The sequence below is a fragment of the Microtus ochrogaster genome, linkage group LG3 (genome assembly GCF_000317375.1).
Source record: "Microtus ochrogaster isolate Prairie Vole_2 linkage group LG3, MicOch1.0, whole genome shotgun sequence".
NCBI lineage: Eukaryota > Metazoa > Chordata > Mammalia > Rodentia > Cricetidae > Microtus > Microtus ochrogaster.
The window spans coordinates 45290818-45318576 of NC_022029.1; the positions used below are offsets into that span (position 1 = coordinate 45290818).

Consider the following 27759-nt stretch of genomic DNA (forward strand, 5'->3'; position numbering starts at 1 on the left):
CACAGCGGTATAGTCCTGTCAGATCCCCAAGGTTCCCAACGGCATGGCTGCCACAGCGGTATAGTCCTATCAGATCTCCAAGGTTCTCAACGGCATGGCTGCCACAGCGGTATAGTCCTGTCAGATCCCTGAGGCAGACTGGTCTTGTAATGAAGATCAGGCTGGCCCTGAACTTTGGGGGTTTTGTTCTTCTTTGTTGTTATTATTGCTGTTTTTTGATTTTTTAAGACAGGATTTCTCCGCGTAACCCTAACTGTCCTGGAGAACTTACAAATGCTTGGGAAAGGCCGGTCAGAGGGAGGTGTACTGTGAAAGATGCTGTGGCTCAGCATGTAGAAGTGCTTCTGTTTTTGAAACAAGGTCTCACCGTGTCACCCTGGCCTGGAACTCACTATGTAAACCAGATTGGCTTTGTGATCCTCCTGCCTCTGCCCCCTGAGAACTGGAATTACTGATGTAAGCCACCATGCCCAGCTCTAGAAGAACCTTTTTAGGAATATTTTTTCAGCTTGATAGGAAACTGAACCTGATGATATACATGTAATTCTGGCATTCAGAGGCTGAAGAGAGGAATCAAAAGTTCAACTCAGACATCCGTCTGCCTCTGCCTCCCGAGTACTGGGATAAAAGGTGTTGCCCCCACCACCAGCAACCACAGCCTTGAACTTTTGATTCCTCTCTTCATCCTCTGAATGCCAGAATTACATGTATATCATCAGGTTCAGTTTCCTATCAAGCTGAAAAAATATTCCTAAAAAGGTTCTTCTAGAGCTGGGCATGGTGGCTTACATCAGTAATTCCAGTTCTCAGGGGGCAGAGGCAGGAGGATCACAAAGCCAATCTGGTTTACATAGTGAGTTCCAGGCCAGGGTGACACGGTGAGACCTTGTTTCAAAAACAGAAGCACTTCTACATGCTGAGCCACAGCATCTTTCACAGTACACCTCCCTCTGACCGGCCTTTCCCAAGCATTTGTAAGTTCTTCAAGGCTCCATAATGGAGAAATGTGTGAGAATTATTTAAATTGGTGACTCAGACTTTGTAAAGTTGAAATCTATTACCTGAGTGTTGGTGGCGCACGCCTTTAATTCCAGCACTTGGGAGGCAAAGGCAGGCGATCTCTGTGAGTTCGAGGTCAGCCTGGTCCACACAACGAATTCCAGGTCAGGCTCCAAAGCTACAGAGAAACTCTGTCTCGAAAAACAAAAATAAACAAAAAAAGTTGAGGCCTATAGCATCCCACTTTTCTGAGTCAGCAAAACATGTCTCACTCTGTCTCTTACCTGATGACCCAAACGTCCCTGTTTGCTTACTTCCAAACCCAAATGCAGGCGCTGCTTGACTGGCTCCACCCTTTACATCAGTGAGCTTAAAAAACAAAAAACAAACGAACAATACATTACTTGATGAATAATTTCCAGGTACCATTGACATATATTACATTTAAAAAATTACAACTTAAATATGCATCTAAATATCTAGTATACAAAATGCCCATAATGTGATCATGCAAAGGAAAGGGTGTAATACTCTATAAAATGTATAACCAACCAAAATGAATGTCTATAGAAAAATGGATAGAAGTGAACAATGATTATCTTTGGCTGATGATTTTCATTTTGTACTTGTTAAATTTCTAAAAGCAACATATATTACAATCAGAAAAGCATTTTTTTTAAAAAAATCAAGATACATCGTATCCATATGTAAAAATTTCAAGAATAAATAAAATTACATTTTTAAAAAAGTACACTTCCAGTGTTTATAAGGTCAAACCTACATCTGTGAAGCACTCTAGATGCAGGTGAAAAGGCTGTCAGAGCATGCCCAGTCTACTCAAACGCTTCAACTCAAGTGAAGTCACATGTTATCAAAAGCTTACTACTAAACCCCAGCAGACTGTCCTATTCTGCAGACAGATGCCCTTCAAGGAACCTTTCACTGACTCCTTTCCTTCAAATTCTTTTGAGACAGGGTCTCACTGTGTAGCTGACCTGGAACTCACTGTGTAGACTAGGCCTTGAAGTCACTGATATCCACCTGCCTCTAAGTGCTAGGATGAAAGCTGTGTGCCACCATGCCTGGCTCCAAGACCTTCTTAAGCAGACCAAGCTGGCTGAGCTGCATTTCCTTGGAAGCAACTTAGACTCCTTTATCACATTAACCTGGAGCAGTGGTTCTCAACCTTCCTAAAGCTGCCACCCTTTAATATATACAGTTCCTCATGTTGTAGGGACCCCAATCCTACAATTATTTCCGTTGTTATTTCATAACATAACTCTACTTTTACTACTGCTATGAATCATAATGTAAATATCTGATTTGCAGGATCTCTGATACACAGCATCTATGAAAGGGTTATTTGACTCCAAGGGGGTCGAGACCAACAAGTTGAGAACCAATGCCAGATGCTTTGTTTTCACATATTTCAATGAATCCTGACACACTTATAATTAGCACAGTCAAAATTCAGAACATTACTGTGACCCTTAGGAGCTCCCTACACTCTTCCTGGGTAGATAACAACCCTTTCTTGACCTCTGGCCCCACACAATTGCTCATCTGCTCATCACTACACATGCCCCTTCCATAGCTTCATAAGACAGATTCTTACAGGTTTTTGTTGTTGTTGTTCTTTCCTTGCTTCTCTTTCTTAGAGTAATAGTCACCAACAGGTAAATAGGTAAATGGCTAAACAAACTTGAGTATTCCATACTCACGATAAAAGATGAACAATGATGATATGTACTAAGTCAGCCCAGGATGGGTTCTCTCAGAGCAGCAGCAGAGTGACCCTTTCAATGTTAGCAAAGAGCTGTAAACATTCATCCCAGGGATGAAACAGTTCCTTACACTCAGTATCGTGCTATGAGCTCTCGTCAATGGCGATAGTGTCACGTCTCAGCTGGGGTCAGAATATGCCTAAATAACCCCACTAAGTTCAAATGGCATTATCCAACTGCAAGGTAGCATAAACACATCTTTAAGTACTTGAATTTGTAATATTTCTCAGTTTTTAAAACTAGTCCTACCCTAGTTAAAAACCTTACACTAAAAATAGGTTTGTTTGTTTGTTTTTTTGAGAAAGGGTTTCTCTGTAGCTTTGGAGCCTCTCCTGGAACTAGCTCTGGTAGACCAGGTTGGCTTCGAACTCACGAAGATCGGCCTGCCTCTGCCTCCCGAGTGCTGGAATTAAAGATGTGCGCCACCACTGCCCAGCCTAAAAAATAGTTTTTACTTTTATTTATTTTGAGACAAGGTCTCTCTAAGCAGTTCTGGCTGTCTTGGACTTCAGTACATAGATCAGGTTGTCATCAAACTCCCAGAGATCTGCCTACTTCTGTCTTTCTAGTGCTGGAATCAAAGGAGTGTATTACCATGTCTAACTAAGAGTTGTTTTTACAAAGCATAATTGTCCCTACTTTTCTGAGAAGGAAATACGTTCTAGGGCTTTAACTCTAAATGACCATGGGCAGAGTTAATTCTCCACAGAGATTTTACCTTTCAAATTGAAGCATTCTCTGCCAAAAATCTGGAAAGATGGTTCATAGGTTAGGGGCACTGACTGTTCTTCAAGAGGACCTGGGTTTGATTCCCAGAACCCACATGACAGTTCTCAACTGTTTGTAACTCCAATTCCAGGGGATCTGACACCCTCTTCTAACCTCCACTGGACCAGGCACATATGCGGTGCACATATATGCAAGCAAAACATTCCTATACATAAATAAAAATTTAAAAAAATTAAAAAAGCAATAGAACCAGCGTACACCTTTAATCCTGGCACTCAAGGTAGGGCCGGGGATATCTATGAGCGCGAGGCTAATCTGGTCTACATATTGAGATCCAGGTCAGCCAGATGAGACCCTGTCTCAAGAAAGAAACAAAAAAGCAATAAAAAGTTAGGCATGGTGGAGAATGTCTATAATCCTAGAAAAAAAAAAAAAAAAGCAACACCACAAAATGCAAAGATGACTCACTTCTTTGAAGCAAATTCTTCAGTACTTACCAGAGTTCCTTTGGTTGACATATTGAGATTTTTCAGTTCATTTATCCTATTCTTCCACTGACTGACTAGCTGTTGAACAGAATTTAGCTGAAGAGAGAAGACAAAAGGTGACTCAATACTGAATGCTTAACCCTTGCTCCTGCTTGCCAGAGACGCTCCAGTTCTGTCCTCTAGCTCGCTGTGTCTCATGGTGGGTCACCTGGCAGAGCAGAGACGGTGCTATCTGGACAGGAGGGGATAATGGGAACTAGCATAGTCCTGGCTGTTGACAACAGAAATTACCATTTCCTTCAGGCACTCAACTTACTCTACTGACCACCCAGTCAGACTGTTTTCTTTTGAATGTCTGGTATTCAAAGGTGTTAATCTATTTAGCAGGACTGCCATTTATGTCACTTTGCTTTTCTAGTATTCATCATGGGATCTGCAGCTAACAGAAACAACAGTATTTTTCTAAAGATAGATGGTTTGAGTTCCAGGACTGATTGGTGGGTAATTTATAATAAAATAATATTTCTAATCACTATAGTACATTATTAACAATTTAGACAACTAGACAATTTCAAAAAAAATAGTCTAGAAAAAATTAAAAAAGCCAGTGGCCTATAAAGAGTTAACAGTTCTCACCAAATGTGCCCAAACACAAGCAAGCCACTACAAACACAGAAAACAGTAATCGACAGCCAAGTGCTACCGAGGTAGAGAAATAGGAAACAAACTTACATAGCTCTGTAAGTTATTGCTGGTTAAGAAGTTATGGTATTCAAGCCTCAACTCTTCTGGTGAAATATCTGTGAAACCTGAAGTGAGGAATCAGGTGGGATTTAAACAGTAAGTATTGCTGATGCTGGTAGTAGGGCTGGCGTGCTAAACAAGAAAATGTGCTAATGCTGGTTATTATAGATAATACAGAACACTCAAAATCTATATACTAATGCATAAATTATTAAATTAGAATAAAATACAGCTATTTCATCTTCAAATGAAGAAGAATTCTGTAAAGATAAAGGACAAAAGGAAAATGAAAGATCTGACTACATACACATTCAAACTCTAGTGTAAAAATGCTGTTAAGTCTACAATAAACAGATTTAAAAGGCAAATGATAAATCAAGGAAACCATGACTGCATACAAAAGAGTTAACATCTTTTTAATTTTTTAAATTCACTTATTTATCAAGTATTCAGTGTTCTGTGTGTAAGTATCCATGCAGGCCAGAAGAGGGCATCAGAACTGATTACAGACGGTTGTGAGCTACCATGTGGTTGCTGGGAATTGAACTCAGGACCTCTGGAAGATTTTCCATCTTTAACACAGACATACTGTTCATAAGTCAGTACAGAATACAGCAAAGACAGAAAGTATAAGCAGTTCACTAAAATTTGAAAAGGCTAGTAAATTAAAGAAAATTTAAAAATGCTACTTAGTGATAAATGCTCTTACGGACTGGCAGAGAGTAGAACAGATGATGATTATTGTTACTCAGTGTGGTAGTGAATGCTGTTCTGAACATACTAAGAGATTTTCTGGGGCAAACTGTCCATAAGCAATGTTTACAGACTCTGACCTACATTTCTAGGATTTATCCAGATACCTATAATTATGCTATATTATTTCTGTTATTTTCTTTTCTGAGTATTTTGGGCTCATGGCTCTCACCTTAAGGCCTTTGCACTAGCTATCATAATTACTAGGAATGGTTTTCCCAAGTCTTATCTAACAGGTACCTTCTCTTCACCCAGGGCTTAGCTCTGTTTTATAAGAATGCATAACTCTCCTTCAAGAACACTGTCCACCTCAATTACTCTCTATTTTTCCAAGCTGTGAGCAACCAGAGTTTATGTGACTCACAGGACACAGACAATGACGTGAATAACTATTTTCTCGGGCTCTGGAGGGTGGTATGTGATGGTGACACTCTTGTTGAGGACGGGCCTGTGAGCACGTCTGTGGGGAATTTCTTAATTACTAATGGATGCACGAAGCTGGATTTGGGCTGTGTGAGAAAGTTAGCTGAGCAGGCCTGGGGAAGCAAGCCAGTGTCCAGTGTTTTCCTGTGGTTTTTGCTTCAGGCTTCAGGCTCTTCTTGCCTTTAGTTCCTACCCTGGCTTCCCTCAATGATGAACTATTAACCTCTAAGTCAAACAAACCCTTCCTTCTCCAAGTTGCTTTTGGGTCACGGTGTTTATCACAGCAACAAAAGAACAAACAAGGACATGATACAAGAGCAATCTTCTAGCTACAGAGGAAAACTTAGTTCTTTATGATAAACCATGCATGCATCCACAGACATTTATTTTCTAAAACAAAAAAAATTAGTGAAATGAACAGCAAATCTGTCTATAACTCCTATTAATATTTGGCTTAACAGACAGCTAAATTTTTTAAAAAATTATTATTATTATTTGGTTTTTTGAGACAGGGTTTCTCTGTAGTTTTGGTGCCTGTCCTGGAACTAGCTCTTGTAGATCAGGCTGGCCTCGAACTCACAGAGATCCGCCTGCCTCAGCCTCCCGAGTGGTGGGTTTAAAGGTGTCTGCCACCTCCCCTCCCCGGCTTAAAAAAATATTTTTAATTATGGATATGGCTATGCACCTGTTCTGTAGCAGTGACATGTAAGTGCAGATGTCTGTAGAAGTCAGAATGCAGTACTGGATGCGCTGGAGCTAGTTACAGGAAGGAACTGAACTACAGACTCTGCAAGAACAGTGCATACTCTTAGTGCTGATGGGCATCTCGCCAGCTCTGACTATTGGATTCCTGTATGTGCTTCTGTAGGTGTTTTTGCATTCATCCCGCTGCAGTGTGGTTGCTGTGTAAGAACTACATTCTACAGACATGTCACTGGAAAAAGAAGTCATTGGCCTTCTCAGTTAAATGTGGATGCTCTTTGACAATGCACCAGTACTGGAAAAGTGGAGTGGAATGGTTTTGTTTTTTTTGCTTTTCAAGATAAAGTCTCACTATGTAGCTCGGTTGGCTTAGAACTCACTCTCTAGACCAGGCTGGTCTCAAACTCACAGAGACCTGCTTGTCTCTGTCTCTCAAGTGTTGGGGTTAAAGGTGTGTGCCACTATGCCCAGACAAGAGGGATGGTTTTAAAGGTCAGTTATAATGTAGACGCAAAAACCAATGAACTTTTGTGTTTTGTTATAATTCATTAATTTATCTTGGACTTAGAATAGATCTCAGCCAGCACAATTCTGTAACACAATGCTCCAGTCTTGAAGATTATTAGTTAATATGTCCTACAGAATTTCTATATGTTGACACAGAGCATTCTAGAACACTAAAAGAAAAACAAACCAACCTTGAAATCCTCACATATTAATGCTGTCACTAGTCTTTCTTGAAGAGATTTTGAGTATTGAGAAGCTATCGTGTTTCTGTGACAGAAAGGTTTCTTATGATCCTAACTTTTCCTAGGAAATTCCAGTTTTATCATGAGCGGTAACCCTGTCATCCTCCCACTGCCACCCTGCCCCTTGAGGTGACACAGATTTATCTCATTCATTGTTGAGAAAATATCTGCCTAAGTAAAGTCTGAATAACCACAGCCATTATTCTCTCCAATAAAATCTGTCTGTGACAAAGTAACATGATAACCCAGCGTTCTTCCTCACAGTGAACATCATACGTGGATAAAGGGAAAAGCATGGTCTATATGTACCTTCCATTTTTAACAGTACAAATTTCAACAATGAAAGTAACCACCAGTGTCTTAGTATTATTATGAAAACTTTTTTTTTTTTGTGGTTTTTCGAGACAGGGTTTCTCTGTGGTTTTGGAGCCTGTCCTGGAACTAGCTCTTGTAGACCAGGCTGGTCTCGAACTCCCAGAGATCCGCCTGCCTCTGCCTCCCGAGTGCTGGGATTAAAGGCATTCGCCACCACTGCCCGGCTATTATGAAAACTTTTATGAACATATATTGTTCCTACAGACGTGTCAGGGTTAGGTTGGCAGATTTAACTAACAGAAATCCAGGATATCTAGGTAAGTTGAAATTTCAGACATAAAACAAATATTTTATTAAGCATGTTCCAGATATTACACAGGACACACATATATTAAAAATATTCTTTACTTATCTGAAACTTAAATTTAACGGAATGTCCTATATCTTACAGTGGTAACCCCACCCTGAGCTCTCTATAGTCACAGTTGCAGGACATTAGGCTTTAAGTCCACCCCTGAACTGACTGAGACTTAATACTTGGCAATACTTAAATACTAAAATTTAAGCCATCCCAGGGCTTCCTAGTTTATTCTTTTATTTACAGAAACTATCATTACATTAAGTGATTTATTTTCACTGTTTCTCATTTTCTTTCCTCCAGAACAGTAGCTTCCCGAGAGGAACCCTGCCTGCTCACCTTATGATGTGTCTTTCTGCCTGCTCACCTTGCCATGTGCCCCTCACACGCAGATCAGGGAACCCCGTCTGCTCGCCTTATGATGTGCCCTTGCATGCACATCAGGAAGTAGGACAAATGAAACCCAGTAAACAATTTTTAAATGAATAAGAAAGTAATTAAGGTGAGAATGAGGCGAGGGTGAGGTGCAGTGGCATTCCTAGGATTCTGGGAAACTAACTTTAGGGGTTCCTGGCTATGTCATGTCTATTGTTTCCTCAACAGGAGAAAGACCCCAGATCTCCCAGAGCAGGCTTGGAAAACCTCAGTAGCCCAAGTTTCAGAGAGGCTGTAGGTATCATGGAAAAAAAGAAAATGGAAAGAAAGGAATATTCTAAAGAAATTCCCATGTAGCTCATCACCTTCAAACTATCCAGGAACGTCTCACAGGCTTTACGAAAAAAAAAGAATTCTTGAAGGCTGTGATGGTGGGTAGCTCCTGACACTCCTGGTTGCTGAGGGAGCTAGGAAGTTCGGAGGTTTCACAGAGGGAACCAATACAGTAGAGCTTCTTCCTCGACTGAACTGCAATTGTGGTGGATCCTGATCTTATTATTCTTTCTTGAGAATAACACAACTGAAAAGAACTACATTCTCCCTCTCAGTCTCTCTGCTATGAAGCTCAGGTGGAATACTTTAAACAACGGCCAAATTCTAGCTATTCCTAAGTTTGGAGTAAATTTATTTAGCACAGTCTTAGTTTTAGAAAGTAGTTACTCTGGAATCTATTTTAAAAACACATACAAGTCCTATAGCCTAATGGTAGGACTTTTGCCTCGCTTGAATGAAGGTCAGGGTTCGATCCTCAGCACTCAACAAAAAGCAACCAACCACCGACTTAATCAAGGGTTTTCCAGTTACCTGAAATGTTAGGTTTCTTTTTCACTGGTGAGTAAACAGAGAACATCCACTGCCCCGATGATTCCCAAATCTCTACATCTTTAACAATTCCTTCCCTGAAAAAAAAAAAATGGAAGAGTAATGGGTATTTCCAATTGCTATTATTTGTAATTTATGAAGTGGAATGACTGAAAGTTTAAATTCTAGTAAATAAATATACAAACTTACATCTTTCCTATCCCAGAAGTTCACAGAAATACAAATCACAACCTGAGTGTGGTGAGCACAGCTGTAATTCTAGCTCCGGGGTGGCTGAGGATTTTTGAGGCCAGTCAGGGAAACACAGTGAACTTAAGGCTAATCTGGGCTGCACATCGAGAACTTGTTTCCCAAACAACAAACACCTTGTATTTTGTAGTTACAAATAATCTAGAATAATTAATAGTGCTGTCTTTCTAATTCACAGAAGGACTAATCAATATTTAAGAATTATGTGAAATAGAATATTTTTTAAAGAGCTAAAATACCCAATATCAGAAATACAATATTTTTTAAAGAATAAACACAATAACACAATTGTTTGCTGGGAACAACAAATAGTATTACTATTAGTTATGGAGAAGCATTAAAATTTAGGAGTGGATTATAGGATTATATTTTTAAAAAATTCGTTTATTTTTAATTTTATGTGCATTTGTGTTTTGCCTGCCATGCATGTCTGTGTAAGGGTGTTGGATCCCCTGGACAGTTGTGAACTACCACGTGGGTCTGGGAATTGAACCCAGGTCCTCTGGAAGAAGAGTCAATAATCTCAACCTGTGAGGCGCTTATCTCTCCAGTCCCCAGGTCCATGCACTTAATCTGAAACAAACCTGTGGATACAACTGGCTCTAAATTAAAGTTTCTTTCCATCTAGAATGTGGCCATTAATAAAAAGATAGGTATCAAAAAGAATGTTATTACACTTAGAATCACAATAAACAGAATTTTGCCTTCTTTATATATACACACACAAAACTGATGCTTGCCCAATACACCTGAAAACTCATGTTCAATTTTCAGCACTTCAAAAACAAACAGCTGGGCACACACCTTTAATCCCAGCACTCTAGAGGCAGAGATCTCTGTGAGTTCCAAGCCAATCAAGGCTACACAGGTAGACCCTGTCTTAAAATCTTAAAACAAAACAGCTCCTGCTCCCCACCAAACAAACAAAACTTAAAAATCCTCTGTTTATGGAACTAAACTGTTTATGGAACTAGTTATAGGATAATTAAAATAAAAGTTTTACAAAGAAAAAGTGTTATTATCAGTAATATTCAGGATCACAGTTGTTCTGAGTCACCCAGTACTCTAAAGAATGCACAGAACAATGACCTTGTAAGCAGGACTAACCTTTAAAGTGTGATCATATAGTTTTGCTTACTCTGATTTTCAAAATTACTCTTTTTCATGGAAAAGACTAAGTGCTTCTGGGCAAGCAACTGGGCAGTGATTTTCTACAAAACTTTAACTTACAGCAGTTTCTTTTCATCTTTCTGCTCTTCAGAGATAAGCGAAGCAAAAGGATTTTGAGATGATCCAAAGCCTCTGCTGGTGGAAGCCCCAGAATCAAAAGAGCCGAATAATGGTTTGTCTTGATCTCTGCTGCCACCCCATGGTGTAGACTTGGAGAAACTGGATGGCTGGATGACACTGGAGTATCTCTGGCTGCTGGCATTCCACCCACCACGCCTGTTAATCCCTAAAATAATCAGGAAAATTAAAGAATCATAAAATTGGCAATTGTTTCAAATCTTGGAAATCCCCATTACATTTTATCTTATTATGTCTAGAAATCATGTAAAGGCTGCTACAGTGCTATTTTCTACCACTTTAAAATGTTAATCCCCTTATGATTTATAGTTTGTTATATGCTATAACTAATCACATAATGTTCTAATTGCATTTTAAAAATGAGATCAAGGTCAGGTGTGTTGTGTAAGACTTTAATCACAGCACTGTGAAGTCAGAGACAGGCAGACCTCTCGAGTTCTAGACCAGCCAGAGCTACATAGTGAGACCCTATCTCAAATGAACAAAACAAAAACCCAAACAAACAACAAAAAATGAGACCAATGGGCCAGAGAGATGGCTCAGCAGTTAAGAGCACTGGCTGCTCTTCCAGAGGACCTGGGTTCATATCCCAGCACCCACACGGCAGCTCACAACTATAACACAAGTTCCAGGGGATCTGGCATCCACACAGATATATACATGTAGGCAAAACACCAATGCATATAAAAATTTTAAAAAAAGAGATCAAGAGGATTAGAAATAGATAGAAAAACAAAGATACACTGCTGAGTTCAGCTCTGATAAGCCTATTAAACTGCTTGGCCATTGTGGAACGAATGGAAGACACTCTAAAAGTACAGATCTTCATTGGGCGAGCCTTTGCCTATCATGTTAAAGGCCTGTGCTTTGGCCTAGCGCTGGGTGAATGTGTATGTTTGGGAAAAGTTATGTTTCCATTAATTTGCTTCTTCACTGGGTCATATAGACAGAATGAATGAAAGAGGACGATGAATAAACTAGTCAATAAAAAGGACTGTCTGTCCTTAAATAGATATTTAAAGACCTCAGTCTTCCCTCTGTGGACACAATACCTACATACTTACCTTCCATATGGAGATTACAGAGCTCACTAACAGGGGATAAAGTACAGGTAGATTTCTAAGCTTCATGAATATAAAAAACAAGTCAAGGGGGCTGGAGAGATGGCTCAGAGGTTAAGAGCAATAACTCTTCTTCCAGAGGTCCTGAGTTCAATTCCCAGCAACCAGATGGTGGTTCACAACCATCCGAATTGAGATCTGATGCCCTTTTCTGACCTGCAGGCATACATACAGACAGAACACTGTATACATAATAAATAAATCGTTAAAAGAAAAAAAAAGCTACAAAAATGTGTCAATAGAATGTCTTTCCAGTTTTGAGATTGTTTTTAATTTTATCACTCCGAGCCGGGCGGTGGTGGTGCACGCCTTTAATCCCAGCACTCAGGAGGCAGAGGCAGGCGGATCTCTGTGAGTTCGAGACCAGCCTGGTCTACAAGAGCTAGTTCCAGGACAGGCTCCAAAAAAAACCACAGAGAAACCCTGTCTCGAAAAAAAAAAAAAATTATCACTCCGTAGTTGAGGCTAGGAAGAAGGTAATTTATCTTAGGACTGATTTGGAAAATATGTCGTTTAAAATATACTAAAAACGTAACGATAGGTGTAGCCATATTCTAAACTGCTCCATAAATCCAAAGAGAAATAGAAAATGGAAAAGACAGCTGAATCACATGTCTGAAGCAGGAATTAAGGGCATTTTGTTTTGAAGTTCCAAATCCTTTGTGTGTGTGTGTGTGGGGGGGTCACACCGCATAGAAATCAACTGCTTTATACTGCACTGGATGGCCCTAATTTTGTTTTTTTAACTCCACAGCATTTTTCCTTCTTTTCATCCTAAAGTTTTGTTTTTTGACCCAGTTCTCTATCTACTGAACGTTTATTTTCAAATTACTACATTTAAAGTCGGTTTCCAGAGACATGACAAGCATTACTCCCAGCAGTCCCTGGGAACACAGCAATATTTTATTAGAACTCGAGGCCTAGTAGTTGGAGCGTTTCACTAGATCAATTGTAGATGAACGACACAATCTGTCTTCTCCACCATGTTACACAAAGGACCGGATGAACCTTAAAGACGAGGAAAAAGAAGCAGCCAATAATAACGCTAAAAACTAGGTTACAAAACTAAGAAAATAAATTAATTTGACTTTTAAAACCTTGTGCTGCCAGGCTGGTTTAATGCCTGGCCCCTGAATACTCTTTCCTCAAAACCTGTAAGGTTCTTAGCCCAGCGTCCCGCTCTACCAACTAAAGCCTAAAACCTTTAAAAGCGTGCGATCAAGGACAAGGCGGGGCAAAGTAGGGCAAGAGGTCAGGATGGACCCAGGACAATTCTCCCAACCGGTGGCATTCATCAACGAAGTGGCTTTAATAAAGTATACTTCTAGTTTTAAAACGCAGAGTTTGTACCAGCACCCAGGTCAAAGCCCAGTCCTAGTCTGATCAGCCAAACCGACAACCCTATAGGCGGGGAGCGTCACCTGAGGGCGGCGGCGGCTGCTGTGGTGGCGGCTGCCGGGCTCCGCCCGCACCCCGGGTGCCGGGATGCTCGTTCCAGCAGCGGTCTCCGAATCGGCACCGGCCTTGGAGGAAAAACTGGCAAATGGTCATCGTAGCGACGTACCAGCCCACGGTCTTCAGGCCAGCAGGGAAGTCACAGTTTCCAACAACCGAAGTCCCGTCGCTAGTATGACGTCATCCCCCCGCGTCGAGAGGTTCTGCGTGCCGTCTCCAGGCGGTGAGCGGCGTGGGTTTTAGCCAATGGGATTTGAGAAGAGCAGCCCAGCCCGCGCAGGTGTGAAGATGTCCTGAGAAAGCGGGGTGTTGGAAAGGGCCTCGGGCGTTGGACCTGGAACCCGACCCGAACATGGAACCCTACCTAAATCTAGAGGGTACTTGCTATAGCAGACAACCACCAAGATTCTAGTAAGCTGTAGTTTTGCGAGGCTCAGTCGTTCATTACATTTATTTAGACCAAAAAAAAAGTAAAACCGGGCTCAAAAAGAAAACGATGCAGAAAGCCAGGAACCAGGACGCACTGCAGGCGAAAAGTATCACAATATTTCCTTAGTTGTTACTGTCTTCCTGCACACTGAGAAATACTGTTCGTAAAATTTCACGTAAATATTGCCCTTTGAAATTTGATCAAGAATGAAACTTGTCGCCGGGCGGTGGTGGCGCACGCCTTTAATCCCACCTTTAATCCCAGCACTCGGGAGGCAGAGGCAGGCGGATCTCAGTAAATTCGAGACCAGCCTGGTTCACAAGAGCTAATTCCAGGACAGGCTCCAAAACCTCGAGAAACCCTGTCTCAAAAGACCAAAAAAAAAAAAAAAAGAATTTAATTTGTCTAGAAAACTAACACACAAACATCCCACTTTAACTGGTGCAGTTTGAATAAGGGTTTTCTGAAAACACTCCATTTCTTTTCTCCCTGTGTAGCCCTGGCTGACCTTGAACCCAGAGGCCCACCTGTTTCCCAAGTGTTAAGATCAACACACACACACCTGGCATGTTCCATAGATCAATTTTGCAGTTCTCAAACAGGACCGTGTATCAGTATAAAGTACACAATATAAAAGCAAAATGAAGTGCTCTTGGAAGTAAAAATTGGATAGTGTGGACAAGCTGAAGACAGTTCAGGGACTCAGAGATCTTTAGCTCACTTTACATCTTGATTAAGCGACAGGATGAAAAGATGTCAAACAAAATTGTAGTCTGTAAGCAGAACACGTGGGATGGTCACTCTTGTCAAGGTGATTCCATTTAGAATCACCAGAGACACACATCTCTGGACTTTGAGGTGTTAGATTTTACACCGCTGGGCATGTCTGTGAGGACACTTCCAGGAAGGTTTAACTGGAGAGAAGACACCCCAAGTTTGGACTGCACCATTCATGGAGTGGGGTCACACATCGAATATAAAGGCAAATTCAAGTTGAGCATCCATTGCTGTTTTCAGACTGCAAATGCAATGTGACCAGCTGCCTCATGTTCCCGCCAAACTCCCTTACATTGTGAGTCAGAATCAACCCACTTCCTGATGCTGAACTCCCTCCCAGGCCCTGATGGACTGAACCCTTACATTGTGAGTCAGAATCAACCCACTTCCTGATGTTGCTTTGACCACGTTTTGTCACAGTAATAGGAAGAGTATGAACATATTCTACACAGCTCTCCATGTAGGTGTGAACAAGGCTGGTCTCAGAAGTCAGTCATCTTCCTGCCTCAGCCTACCAAGGTGTGAACTATCACACCTGCTTCAGATTACTTTTTATCTACCCACCATGCAACACAGAAATTAGTTTAAAAAAGAAGAAAATATAGGAAGAGGTAAACATTAAAAATCTTTGGAGGAAACTTAAGGTATTCAAAAGGATCAATCAAGTGTTAATAAAATTGCCCTTTCATATTACCAATGAACTGAGATTTAGGGGAAACTTGCTTGGTGTCCTATTGGATGGAGTAAATTGGATTTCCTTAAGTCTTTGACATAGGTTAAGATTATCAGTCTTAAAAAGTTTTTCCCCTAAATATCTCCTTTCCTTTGGTAAACACAGTAAGCATTTTTTCCCTAATGCACACAATGCAAAAAAAGAATATAGACTTAGTTGAATATCTGTTTAAGTGGCATATATTATTTGGATATGGGTATATTAAAATAGTTAATGGCTCAAAAGTTTTCATGATATTATGTCAAGTTTTAAAAACTAGACCACAAAGCCACAATTCCTGTTTATAGTATGTAACAATTTTTGGTTACTAAAATTCATAATCAAATGTGATTTTCAAAACTTAATCATGTATTGTCAAACTAGGCCACTTCCAAGGACAGAACACCAACAAACACAGCATCTACTGAGATGAAAGTAGAGCACACTACAGGAAAGAAACTTTTTGAAAAAAGTAATGAAATATAACTTTTATACAAAGTAATTTGTACACAATGTAATTTTGAATCCAGTTTACTTTACCGTTATCCTGGCTTTGAGAATTGTGTATAACAGTTCTTGGGGGGACACATTCTTACTAGGATCATGATATAGACTACTAGGGGTAAAGCAGCTTTATTGAAAGCTATATCAAACTTGATATGTCTTCTAGTTAGTTCACACAGCCTAAAAAGAACAGCTAGTATATTTGAAATATTTTAAACTGTGCTGCACATTCTACATGGGTGGTTTCTCTATTAGTATAACCACACTGTAGCATGATAAATGAATATTTTGTCACCAGAAAATTTAGCCACATTAAAAATTTATGTTTACCATGTATGTATGTACTCATGTGCTTCACTGTGTATGCTTGGTACTTGAGGAGGCTAGAAAGAGGGCGTCAGATCCCCTGGAAGTTGTGTTGTCCATGGTTGTGGGCCTCTGAGTGGATGCAAAGGACCATACTTTGGTCCTTCTGCAAGAGCATCAAGTGCCATCTCTCCAGCTCCAACTAGCCACATTTTTAAAATGAAAGTACAAAATTAAAAATCATACATAAAAATGTTCCAACAGTCAAATCTGGAAGTGGAGGTTGCCCAAGGTTGGAGTTCCCAAGGGTGTACTGGGTTAAATAGTGCTCCTCACAAAAGTTATGTCTACCTAGAACTACAGAATGTGTTTTCACTTGGAAACAGAATCTTTGCAGATGCAAGTAGTTTAAGATAAAGTACCATTTGATATGTCAGCGCACACCCTTAGTTCCAGCAGTTGGTGAGCAGAGACAGGTGGATATCTTGATTTCAGGGCAGCTAGGGATGGCACAAAGGTTAAGGGCACTATCTGCTTATTCTAGAGAACCTGGGTTCAATTCCCAGAATTCACATGGTAGCTCACAACTGCCTAAAACTCCAGTTTCAGGGGATTTGACCCTTTTTCTGACCTCTGAGGCCACCAGGCACACACATACAGACAAAACATTCATACACCTCAGTAAAAAAACTAATAGAGCCCAAATGATTGCTGTGTTTATAAAAGAACTATATGAAGATAGTTACACAAGAGAAGAAAAACAGCCAGGAGAAGACCAAGGTAGAAGTCTGTGCAATGCAGTTATAGGTTAAGAAATAAATACCAAGGACTGCTGGCAACCAGCCAGAGAGGAGAGGGCATGGTGGTTTTGCCAATCCCCCGAAAGCCAGATTTGGGATATGCGGTCTCCTAAACGGTGAGAATACATTTGTTTTAATCCATTAAATATGTGGTAGTTTGTAGAAGTCTAGAAAGCTAACACATGGGAAACAGAGTGATTATTAGTATGTACAGAGTTTCTTTTGGAGGGATAATGAAAATATTGTAAAAATTTGAGGATTGCACATACTGAATACAGCCACTAAAATGGTACAGTTTAAATGGGTGAACTATATGCCCATGGATTACATCTCAATAGCTGTCCACACATCAAAACTCAACAGATAAATCTGTCATATTTTTCAAATTCATTTTTAATTTTAACATTTTAGTCCATTATAACCTCCATATAGAGAAAAATTAAAAATGAAAGCACTTTCACAAATTTAAAAAATATTATTGAACAATACTTAGAATGAATGAAGAGTAAATCTATTTTAAGTTAAAAATATTTAATATCAGATAAAAACATTAATGATTGACAGTTTTACATGGCACATTTCATACATAGTCAAAGGGTAAAACACTGGGGAAAATTTAATAAGTGGTTTGGCAATTTGTTGTTCACATAAAAGCAATGAAGAGTGTGACATATTTAACGCCAATTATTACAAACTTTTAGAGAAAACGCAGTTATCTCTGACATGTTTTGCTGGGAGAAAACAATATCTTTTAATCCACAAGATACTTGGCTACAGTTATCAATGCTTTTCTAGTGATCTAGACATTCTTCAGACAGCTTTTCTTCTGTTGGCTAACCACTTATTCTGATTGGCTCTCACAGTAAGGACTGAGGGTACAGAGCACTTTTTACATTGCTGAGTAAACTATAAATTAATGATGAGTACTAAGCTTAATAGTTTACATGAAAATATGGAATATTTCATTCAATTGGACTGAATATATTTCACAAATTGGGTATGGTGTTAAATCCCCAAATCTGTAAAGTGTTGTGAGAAAATGTGTATGCCTTGAGCTACTCTTGCTTGCTTTAAAATGGAATAGTTTGGCACTAAATAAAATAAATGAAGACAAGCAAAATACATAGTACTAGATACAGTTACTCTATCAGAGTTTACCATCTTGAATTACAATCCATACTACTACTAAGTTCTTGACCAAACAGAAACAAACAGACCTAACTACACAGTACTTACACAATATGAAAATAGAATCTAAAGCTAAGCTGGGCGACTTCTCTGATGAGCATACCCCTTCTGCCAGAATTAGTTAGATATTTGAAATTCATATTTTCAAGAAATGCTTAAACTTTCCAAGTTTTCTGGCTGATAGGTTCTTGATTACATGGCCAGCTAAAATATGGTCTTTGAATTAAGTAAAGAGATCCAGATAAAATAAACTATTATTTTATTGGATCTAATTTATCAAAATACCAGACCAGAACTTCATAACCAAATTACTGGAACAAACCACGGATGGCCAGATTTCTGAGTCTTAGATGAGTCGGGGGCCCACTCATCATTCATGTTTCAAGGGTCTCTTCATTTGCTCCACAAGTGTCAACAACACAAATTAGACAACTTGTGACTGGGAAAGCACGGACTTTGGAGTTGGCAATCCATTTGTCTGTTTCAGTGTTGTACTCAAGGATATGTCCTAATCTACCTACGCCTTGAAACCCTGCCAGCACATAGATGATAGAGCCGACTGCTGCGCACTTCACCGTCACACCTCTCCATGGCATGGGCGACACCATCTTCCATTCATTTAATTTAATATCGTAGTATTCCACATTGTCCAGACCACCTTCAAAAGAACAAAAGAACTGTATCAGTGATTCTTGGATCTCTTCATAGTTTTTAAAATTTTACATTGTATTTTAAAAATAAAATTGTTAAACATATAGAAAGCATATAAGAGCTTTACAATAATTATCCACATATCTACTACCTAAATATGTATTCTTTTTTTACATAATGTGGATATTTTACTAAATATGTATTCTTAAACATAAAAAAAAACTGATAATGTTTCAGGATAATTTTCTTTTCTACAAAGTTAAAAGTTAAAAAAAAATTCCTACAAATGTTCTATTCTGGAAAAAAAAAAGTACCAGTGATTTACTTTCTTATTTACTTTAATTATAACTTATTTCAAATGTTCTTCTTTCTGTCTTTTAGCAATTTATGGAGAGTACCAGTGGGCAAGAGAAAAGAAGTTGTTTCTTTGTTTTACTTAAACACGTAGTTAAGCTGATAAAATGAAGTGCTATCTCTAGATTCAGTTCACATTTCTCATTATTTAATTATTTAAAGAAAATGAAAAGGTCAGACAAGAAAGAGTAAGGGTACTTTCATGCAGTGTTTAACATGTTGGAAAGCTGGTAAAGATTGTTTTTAAACATTCACACTCCTCGGCTGCTCAGCACTGCTGAGGCAGCTGTAAAAGCATCCCCATGGGTATCTTGGAAAGGCACAAGCCTGAGGTAGTCACAATCACTGCTTGACATTTCATAACATATGTTAGTGTTAAGACATAGTTCTGAACGGCAAAGGATTCAATTCTAAGACATGCTCCAGTAATTTAAGAATTTAAGCAAACCCAGGTGAGTTGAAGAGTTAAGTTAACATATATACCTAAACCATTCTGGCCACCCACAGCAAATATCTTGTCCTTTACAAACACCAGTCCATGATTCTTCCTGGGCTCAATCATTGAACACAGCTCAGTCCATCTGGGGGGAAAAAAGTTTTTAGTGTTCTTATTGACAAGAAGTAAAACAGCTCTAATGGGACAGGCCTGTTATCCTAACAAATGCCCATTGACTACCATGTTTCATTACAAGTATACACCTACGGAGCCTGAAGGCTAGAAAACACTCAAGTGGTTTTGAATAATGTTTTTATGGGGGGGCAGTTTGACAGTTTAGTAATGTACACGTAAAGGGTTCACTTTACTTTCTAGTTTTCAGCCTGAAGGCTCAGCATTTAGTTTTTCTTTTTAGATTTATTATTTATTTTATCTATGTGTTTTGCCTGCATATATGTCTGAGCACCACATTTGTGCCTAGTGACCAAGGTCAGCAAAGGGCATTGGATCCCTTAAACCTGGAGAATGGCCATGAGCCATTGTGGTGGTGGTAGCTGGGAACTGAACCCAGGTCCTTTGGAAGAATACTTTGTGTTCCTAGACACCAAGCCATCTTTCCAAACTCAGATAACATTTTATTTATGAAAATTAAAAGAGTATCAAACAAAATGTTAAGAGAATACAAATTTAAAACACAAGTCCAATATAATAAAAGAGATGCTAAATCTTTAAAGTTTTTACATATTCTCAAAACTGAATATTCACCTAGTTAAAAAAACCGAGATTACAGATTTCTATTTCTTTGTATTTATTCAAAACTTGTGTCTGGGTAGGGCCTGTGTGCATGGAAATGCAGAGGCCAGAGCTGTCTTCCTTTACAGTTCTTTGCCTTATCTGTCTTGAAAGAGGGTCCTCCCTGGTCAGTCAATCAGTTCTTGGGATCTACCTGTGTGGTAGTTTGAAAGAAAATAGCTCCCCAAAGGGAGTGGCACCATTAGGAGATGTGACCTTGTGGAGTAGGTGTGTGTGGTCTTGTTGGAGGAAGTATGTCACTGTGGAGGTGAACTTTGAGGTATCATAGATACTCAAGATACCATTCATATATGCTCAAGATTCCTGTTGCCTGCAAGATACAGGACTGTCAGCCACTTCTCCAGCACCATGTCTGCCTGCACGCCACCATGCTTCCCACCATGACAATGAACTGAACCTCTGAACTATAATCTGGCTCTGATGAAATATTTCTAAGAGTTGCCATATTCATGGCATCTTTTCACAGCAATAGAATCCCTAACTAAGACACATTTTATAAATGTCGTTTTTTTTAACTGAAAGCAACAGCACAAAGAGACCACAGTTCCATTTCCCAATTAGAGTAATATGACATATTTTGAGCATAGGATTTATAGGAGGTAAATAGAAGATTGTAAAGGGGGAGGACACTCCCCTGAGTGTGGTTTAGGACAAAGTGGAATGGATAAACAGCTCAATGGGTGGACGAAAGAACAAGACCATGGGATCCCAGCATGGTCTGGGACAAGTACAGGTTTGAAAAGCATTGGACTGCAATTCATTTGAGCCCAAGAGATTTCTTTAGTAAAAAGTAAATTTCAAGACTGCTGTGGGACAATGATCTTGTAGTCTGTAAAGTTTTATCAGTTGTATTGCTTTAATAAAATGCTAATTGGCCAGTAACCAAGCAGGAAGTAGAAGCGGGGTGACAAGAACAGGAGAATTCTGGGAAGAGGAAAGGCTGAATCTGTAGTTGTCACCCAGACACAAAGGAAGCAAGACTGCCTTGCTGATAAAAGGTACCAAACTATGTGGCTAATATAGACAAGAATTATGGGCTAATGTAAGTTAATAAGAAGCTTGAGCTAATAGGCCAACCTGTTTATATTTAATGTAGACCTCTGTGTGTTTCTTTGGAACTGTGGGACCAGGTGGAACAGAAACCTCTGTCAACACAAGACTAGTAGCTTTTTGGTGTTAACTCTTGGTGATGAGTTGAATAAAAAAAAAATGAGAATAAAAAACTGCAACCACACTTTTATTTGGGAAAAGGTTATTGTGTTCCTTTAGATTATTTAAAAATAGAAAGCACAGACAGATCAATATTATTTTATAATGAAAACTTTTCCTCTTGTTTTTTTTTTCTTCAGACAGGGACTCTTGTTTTCCCCCAGGCAGGCCTCAAACTCATGGACATTCTCCTGCCTCAGTCTTCTCAGTCCTAGGAGTATAGGTATGTATTACCACACCCAGCTCAGCATTTTGCCTTTCAAGTAAGTTACTTGTTTCCCACATGATTCAATATTAATTTTATTAGCAAATACTAATTCAGATACACTTTGGGAGATATGAACCCCAAGACACACCTAGGACAATGATTAATGCCAAGAACCAATTTGTAATATTGCTCCTTAAGGACAAAACTATTTAATTCTAAGCTTTCTTTCCTTCTCCCCTACATTTATGAGTCTGATGGACCAATCAGTTGTATCTTATTCATATTTACTCAACAAGCAGGTTCAGAAAGAGAGGGGCTCCCATGTGTGACAAGGTCAAGTTATTTCCTAAGGTCTCAGGCTATTCAAGTGAATGTATATTCTTAAAAGGAGAATTAAATTTCTGTTGGGTTCCTTTTACTTTTTGGCATCTTCACTCAGTGAGCTTATGGAATATAACACAACACTGACAGCTCATTTAAAATAGATACATACGTTTCTGTGGCAGGATCATATACTTCACAGGAACTAAGCACTCTCCCAGAAACATTGTTCCCTAAGCTTCCACCACAAACATAGATGAGGCCATTGGCCTCCACCATTCCATGGCTGCAGCGCTGAGTGAGCATGCTGGGCTTCGTGTGCCAACTTTCAGTTCTTGTATCATAGCACTCAAATAAATACAGAGCTGAGTTTCCTGTAAAGAAAAACACTCAAATTAAGAGGCTGAGGATTGTGAATGTGAGGCAAGCCTGGGGTACGGAGGGGTCATGTTTCAACACCCTCCCTGGAAAAGTTATACTTTGCTCAGTGTGGGTTTGTAGTGAAATGACTATAGAGTTAAATGAAAAGAGGGAAGAATTTAGGTGTGTAGAGATCATTTTTCTACTTGCCACAATAACTTAAGAAAAAGCTCAGATATTGTATGGGCCTTGGAAAACATTAAAACAAAAGAATATGTTGGACAGATTTATTAGTATTTAAATTTTAGGAAAAGAATACAAGAGCCACTATACAGTCTTCAAAGTCAGTTGTGCATGATAAGAACTATCTAAGTTTCAAATGTAAGGTCTTTTTTTTTTTTAATTAATAAACATGGCCAGGCAGTGGTGGCACACACTTTTAATCCCAGCACTTGGGAGGCAGAGGCAGGTGGATCTCTGTGAGTACGGGACCAGCCTGGTCTACATAAATCTAAACCTTAAAATACAAAATGACTATATGACAATATTCTAAGGCTTACTTAGTATTCTATAACTGCCTGGCACATTAATAAAACTATATGCAAATGAGTCCTGAAGTCATCCTGGTCCCTACTTTTAAGTACAACATCAAGGTATCAATGTGTATTTCTGTCTGGTATTTTAAATATTAAATATATTAAAAATGGGCATTTTAAGAGCAAAACATACATTTACTATGTTTTACAACTTTTACATATTGTAGAAGCTCAGTAAGAATTTTGTAAATAATCTCATTAAAGAATAAGTGCTAAAAAAAATTAAAAAGACCACCGGGCGATGGTGGCGCACGCCTTTAATCCCAGCACTCGGGAGGCAGAGGCAGGCGGATCTCTGTGAGTTCGAGACCAGCCTGGTCTACAGAGCTAGTTCCAGGACAGGCTCCAAAGCCACAGAGAAACCCTGTCTCGAAAAACCAAAAAAAAAAAAAAAAATTAAAAAGACCTTGGAACTTTATTTTTTCTTTTTAGGATCCTACTATGTAACCTTGGATGTCCTGGACCTTGATATGTAGGCCAGGCTGTCTCAGGTTCACAGAAATAGCCTGTCTTTGCCTCAGTGCTGGGATTAAAGATGTATAGTAGTAGTAGGTAAAACTTAGAATAAAAACCAAAAATAAAAAAATTATAACAAGTAAGTATGCTAACCCAAAGTAAAACATTTTCTGAGCTATATATACAAAGTCACCAAAGATACAGAGAGCCTTTTAAAATCTACACCTTAGGCTTACTTGGTCTTCCTAGTTTTCTTCACAAGTTCACTATGTAAGTAATTATTTGACAAGAGAAAAGCATAAGAAATCTAAAATTATATGCTATTCTATAAAATCTATAATCCTAGGCTGTACCTAGAATATTCATTAGAAAAATACTGACCCTAAAACATTATCAATTAGACAAGTATTTATACTTATACCTATACCCTACTGTGATCCATTAACATAAAGATTTAAGGCATGTCCTGGGGATGTAACTTTGTTGGTAGACTACTGGCCTACTAGTCACAAAATCCTAGGTTTGACACTCTGCACTGCATACTAGTGGTTATGGTGGCACAAGCTTGTCATCCCAGCACTTGGGAAATGGGAGTTGGAAGATGAGAAGTTAAGATCAGCTACATAGTAAGTGGGAAGGTGGCCTGGGTACAGGAGACCCAATCTCCAAACCAACCAACCAACCAACCAACCAACCAACCAACCAACCAACCAACCAACCAACCAACCCCTCACACTTTTTCTTTTTCTTTTTTTTTTTAAAGCAAATGAATATAATTATTCTTGAGCTGGGGATATAGTGGTTCATATAAGTGATCCCAGCACTCGGAAGATGGAGGCAGGTAAATGATGAGTTCAAGACCACCTTGGGCTATGAAGTAAGAGACTCTAACTCAAAAAACAGAAAGAAGATAAAAAGAACATACATTCTTAAGATACAAAGGAAACAAAGATAATACAGATTACAAATAACATGTTCTTACTGGATCAGTGACTAAGTCAAACTCTGAAACCTTCAAAGGAAATAACATTACCTACCCCAAAACAGGTAATCCATAAGTAAAATTAAGATATTGTCAACTATCATTTCATCACAATAAAACGACGGCTATTTATCTAGAAAGATGGCATTATATTTTTTGTTATTTTTAATTATGTGTATGTGTGTCTATGAATAGCATGCAGGTGCCTACAGAGACCAAAATTATTGGATGTCCTTCAGAGCTGGAGTTACAAGTGGTTGTAAGCCTACCTGATGTGGCTACAAGGAATTGAACTCAGGTCCTCTGGAATAACAGTTTGTACCTTTAATTACTGAGCCATCTCTCTAGCCCCAGAATGCTGGCACTCTTGCCGATGAATGTGAAGGATTAAGGTAAATTTACAAGGGAATAAGTTCTACAATGTTAGCAGACATTAAATTACCAAAGTATCTGGACAAATCTTCCTAATTTTTGGAAAATATGAATGCCAAGATACTTGGATTAAAATACTTCTGTTAAAGATATCAACAGGGTCTTACCTACTTCTGAACCTCCAGATGTATAAATTTTGCCTTCTGCAGCACAGGCAGCAAGGCTGTCTCGAGGTGTTGGAGGGCCCAGTTTGGAATACCAGCTATCCTTTACAACATTGTAGCAATCCATTCGCTTTATGGGGAAAAGCTGAGAACCACCCAAAATGTATACTACATTGTCCCAAAACACACAAGCTGCATCTCTTCGTTTTTCAAAGGGGCAGCGAATGTCTGTCCAGCTGTAATCCTGAAACAAGACAGAATAAGGAGCTTTCAGAAATGGAAACCAGAAATGACAAAACAAAGATAAAGAAAGATAATACAAAGATCATGGGTGTGTTTACTTATTAGATTGCACATTAAAATGTTTGGGTTTAGACTATCACCAGTTTAAACTGAATGAGTTGAAGACTAGATAGTTATAGCTGTTTACCAGACGCAGAAAAGCAGCTCACTAGAGAGGTGTAAGTATGTAAGGTTGAGAGGTGTCAGAGACAGCTCTGGACGGTAATACAAGTCATGACAGAAAGTAAATTAGGTACAGGACTTTGGACTCACCAAGATAGGATAGATATGGAGTATTTTATCTGAATTTGTCAAATGCAAATGACTAGACATTGTTGATGTACTTATTGCCTGTATATATTATAGTTACTGTACTTAGGTTTTCTTATATTAGTTATAGTCTTTTTTATTTTAGATAAAAGAGGAAATATGTTTTTTTGTTTGTGTTTTAATAAATAATCTTGCCTGAAGATTAGAGTGCAGAGTGAAGCCACTAGAGCCAGGAGTGGTGGCACACATCTTTAATCGCCCTTTGGTCTGAGCATTGGTAGAGGTATAAGGTCTCTCTAGTGGTTTACTGCTCTGCTTCTCTGATCTTCAGCTTTAATTCCTATATCTGATTCTGGGTTTTGATTAGTTAAGACCAACTAGAATTTGTGCTACAACAGGCTTATCACTTTCTGTTTTGTGTTATCCAAGGATGCTTCTACCCGCCTACCACGTATGTGCATGGGTAACGTCGACAAAGGTATAATATACTGACATTTGTTCCTGCTGCTTTCCAAAATAATTTAAATTATCAGGATCAGGCAAGAATCCAAACAATTCCCAATCTCACTGAGCAAAGCATTGTGTATAAATGTTACTGCTGAGGTCCCTATAAGAATATCAAACTGATATTTATATCTTGCTAGCATCTATTGTGTCAAATGTTCATTAGATTAGAACACATCCTAAGAATAGAAGGGCTGATCTCTTAGGAAAGAAAGTGTATTTGCAGGAACTTTTAACTCTTAATGATAAACATTGTTTTTCAATAGGGAAAACAGAGCAGTAATTACTCAGGTTTTTAACCTTAAATCAGGATCTTTGTCTCCTTGGGTTACTGGGTGGCATACCTACTGGCAGGCAAACAACTACAAGCTAAATATGACATCATTTTTGATGTGGGATTCCCCTGTATGCTGTGAATATGTTTTATTACCATTCGTTAATAAAGAAGCTGCTTTGGGCCTATGGCAGGGTAGAATAAAGCCAGGCAGGAAATCCGAACAGAGATATAGAAAGTATGTGGAGTCAAAGAGACACCATGTAGCTACTGAAAGTGACAGATGCTGGAACTTTACCCGGTTGTGGCGATACACAGAATAATAGAAATGGGTTAATTTAAGATGTAAGAGTTAATTAATAAGAAGCCTAAGCTAATAGGCCAAGCAGTGTTTTTAATTAATATAATTCCTGTGTGACTATTTTGAGTCTGGGCAGCCGGGAAACGAACAAGCAGTCTCTGTCTACACATTTTGAAGCTTTAGTCTTATCCAGTGGACACAGAAAGCCTAGGGATAAATACTTTTACATATTTATTAGATAAAACTGTATACTACAGGGCTGGAGAGATGGCTCAGCAGTAAAGAGCATTGCCTACTCTTCCAAAGGTCCTGAGTTCGATTCCCGGCAACCACATGGTGGTTCACAACCATCTGTAATGAGGTCTGGTGCCCTCTTCTGGCCTGCAGGCATACATGTAGAAAGAATATTGTATACATAATAAATAAATAAATATTAAAAAAAAACCCTGTATACTACAGAACAAAAGTAATCACCATATATTCTATAGGGAGCAGTTCTTTAAAGGCACTCTAAATGATTCTCATCTATTGTACAAATCCATTAATCAGAGAAATCCAACTTAACTACATAAACTCAATCAATTTTAGGTCTCACCATGACTATTCACACAATTCACTGAACACTATATGGGAAATTCTCTGTATTCACTTAAATTTAGGCTGAAAAGACTAGTCATTTATTCTTTTAAATGATCCCCAACACCTTTTATTCTTGAAATTAACTGCCCAGGGCCTGGGAAGATGGGCTTAGTGGTTAAGAGTATATACTGCTCTTGCAAAGAACCCAAGATAATTTCCCAGCACCAATGTTGGGTGGCTCACAGCTGCTTTCAACTTCAGCTCCAGGGAATCTGTGACTATTCTTGGTTGTCAACTTGACCACATTTGGAATTAACTAAAACCCAAGTAGCTAGAGATACCTGTGAGGAATTTTTCTTTTTGGCTTTTTAAAGACAGGGTTCTCTGTGCAACAGTCCTGGTTGTCCTGAAACTCACTTTGTAGACCAGGCTGGCCTTGAACTCACTGAAATAAATCTGCCTGCCTCCACAGTCCA

The 27759-nt window shown here is 39.0% G+C and overlaps 2 protein-coding genes across 6 annotated transcripts in view; both read right to left on the reverse strand.

Moving 5' to 3' along the window:
• Window positions 1-13593, reverse strand: part of Nupl2 (nucleoporin like 2) — a 24540-nt gene extending 10947 nt beyond the window's left edge. For 4 of the 5 annotated variants that reach the window (XR_003378152.1, XR_003378150.1, XR_003378151.1 and 1 more), the window contains exons 1-6: window positions 13401-13593; window positions 10781-11006; window positions 9284-9378; window positions 4733-4809; window positions 4010-4096; window positions 1284-1368 (exon numbers count right to left, since the gene is read on the reverse strand). Coding sequence is in view for 2 of the 5 variants with exons in the window: in XM_005360851.3 (XP_005360908.1) it covers window positions 1284-1368; window positions 4010-4096; window positions 4733-4809; window positions 9284-9378; window positions 10781-11006; window positions 13401-13530 (700 nt within the window). In the remaining 3 variants the exon portion in view is untranslated. Of the gene's footprint in view, window positions 1-1283; window positions 1369-4009; window positions 4097-4732; window positions 4810-9283; window positions 9379-10780; window positions 11007-13400 lie in introns of those variants that run through there. The other variant, XM_026786002.1, reaches the window with a different exon arrangement.
• Window positions 13594-17477: 3884 nt separating this feature from the next.
• Window positions 17478-27759, reverse strand: part of Klhl7 (kelch like family member 7) — a 54022-nt gene continuing 43740 nt past the window's right edge. The window contains exons 8-11 of the mRNA XM_005360852.2: window positions 25077-25317; window positions 22316-22517; window positions 19640-19737; window positions 17478-18809 (exon numbers count right to left, since the gene is read on the reverse strand). Of these exons, the coding sequence (XP_005360909.1) occupies window positions 18526-18809; window positions 19640-19737; window positions 22316-22517; window positions 25077-25317 (825 nt within the window). The 3' untranslated portion in view covers window positions 17478-18525. The remainder of the gene's footprint in view (window positions 18810-19639; window positions 19738-22315; window positions 22518-25076; window positions 25318-27759) is intronic.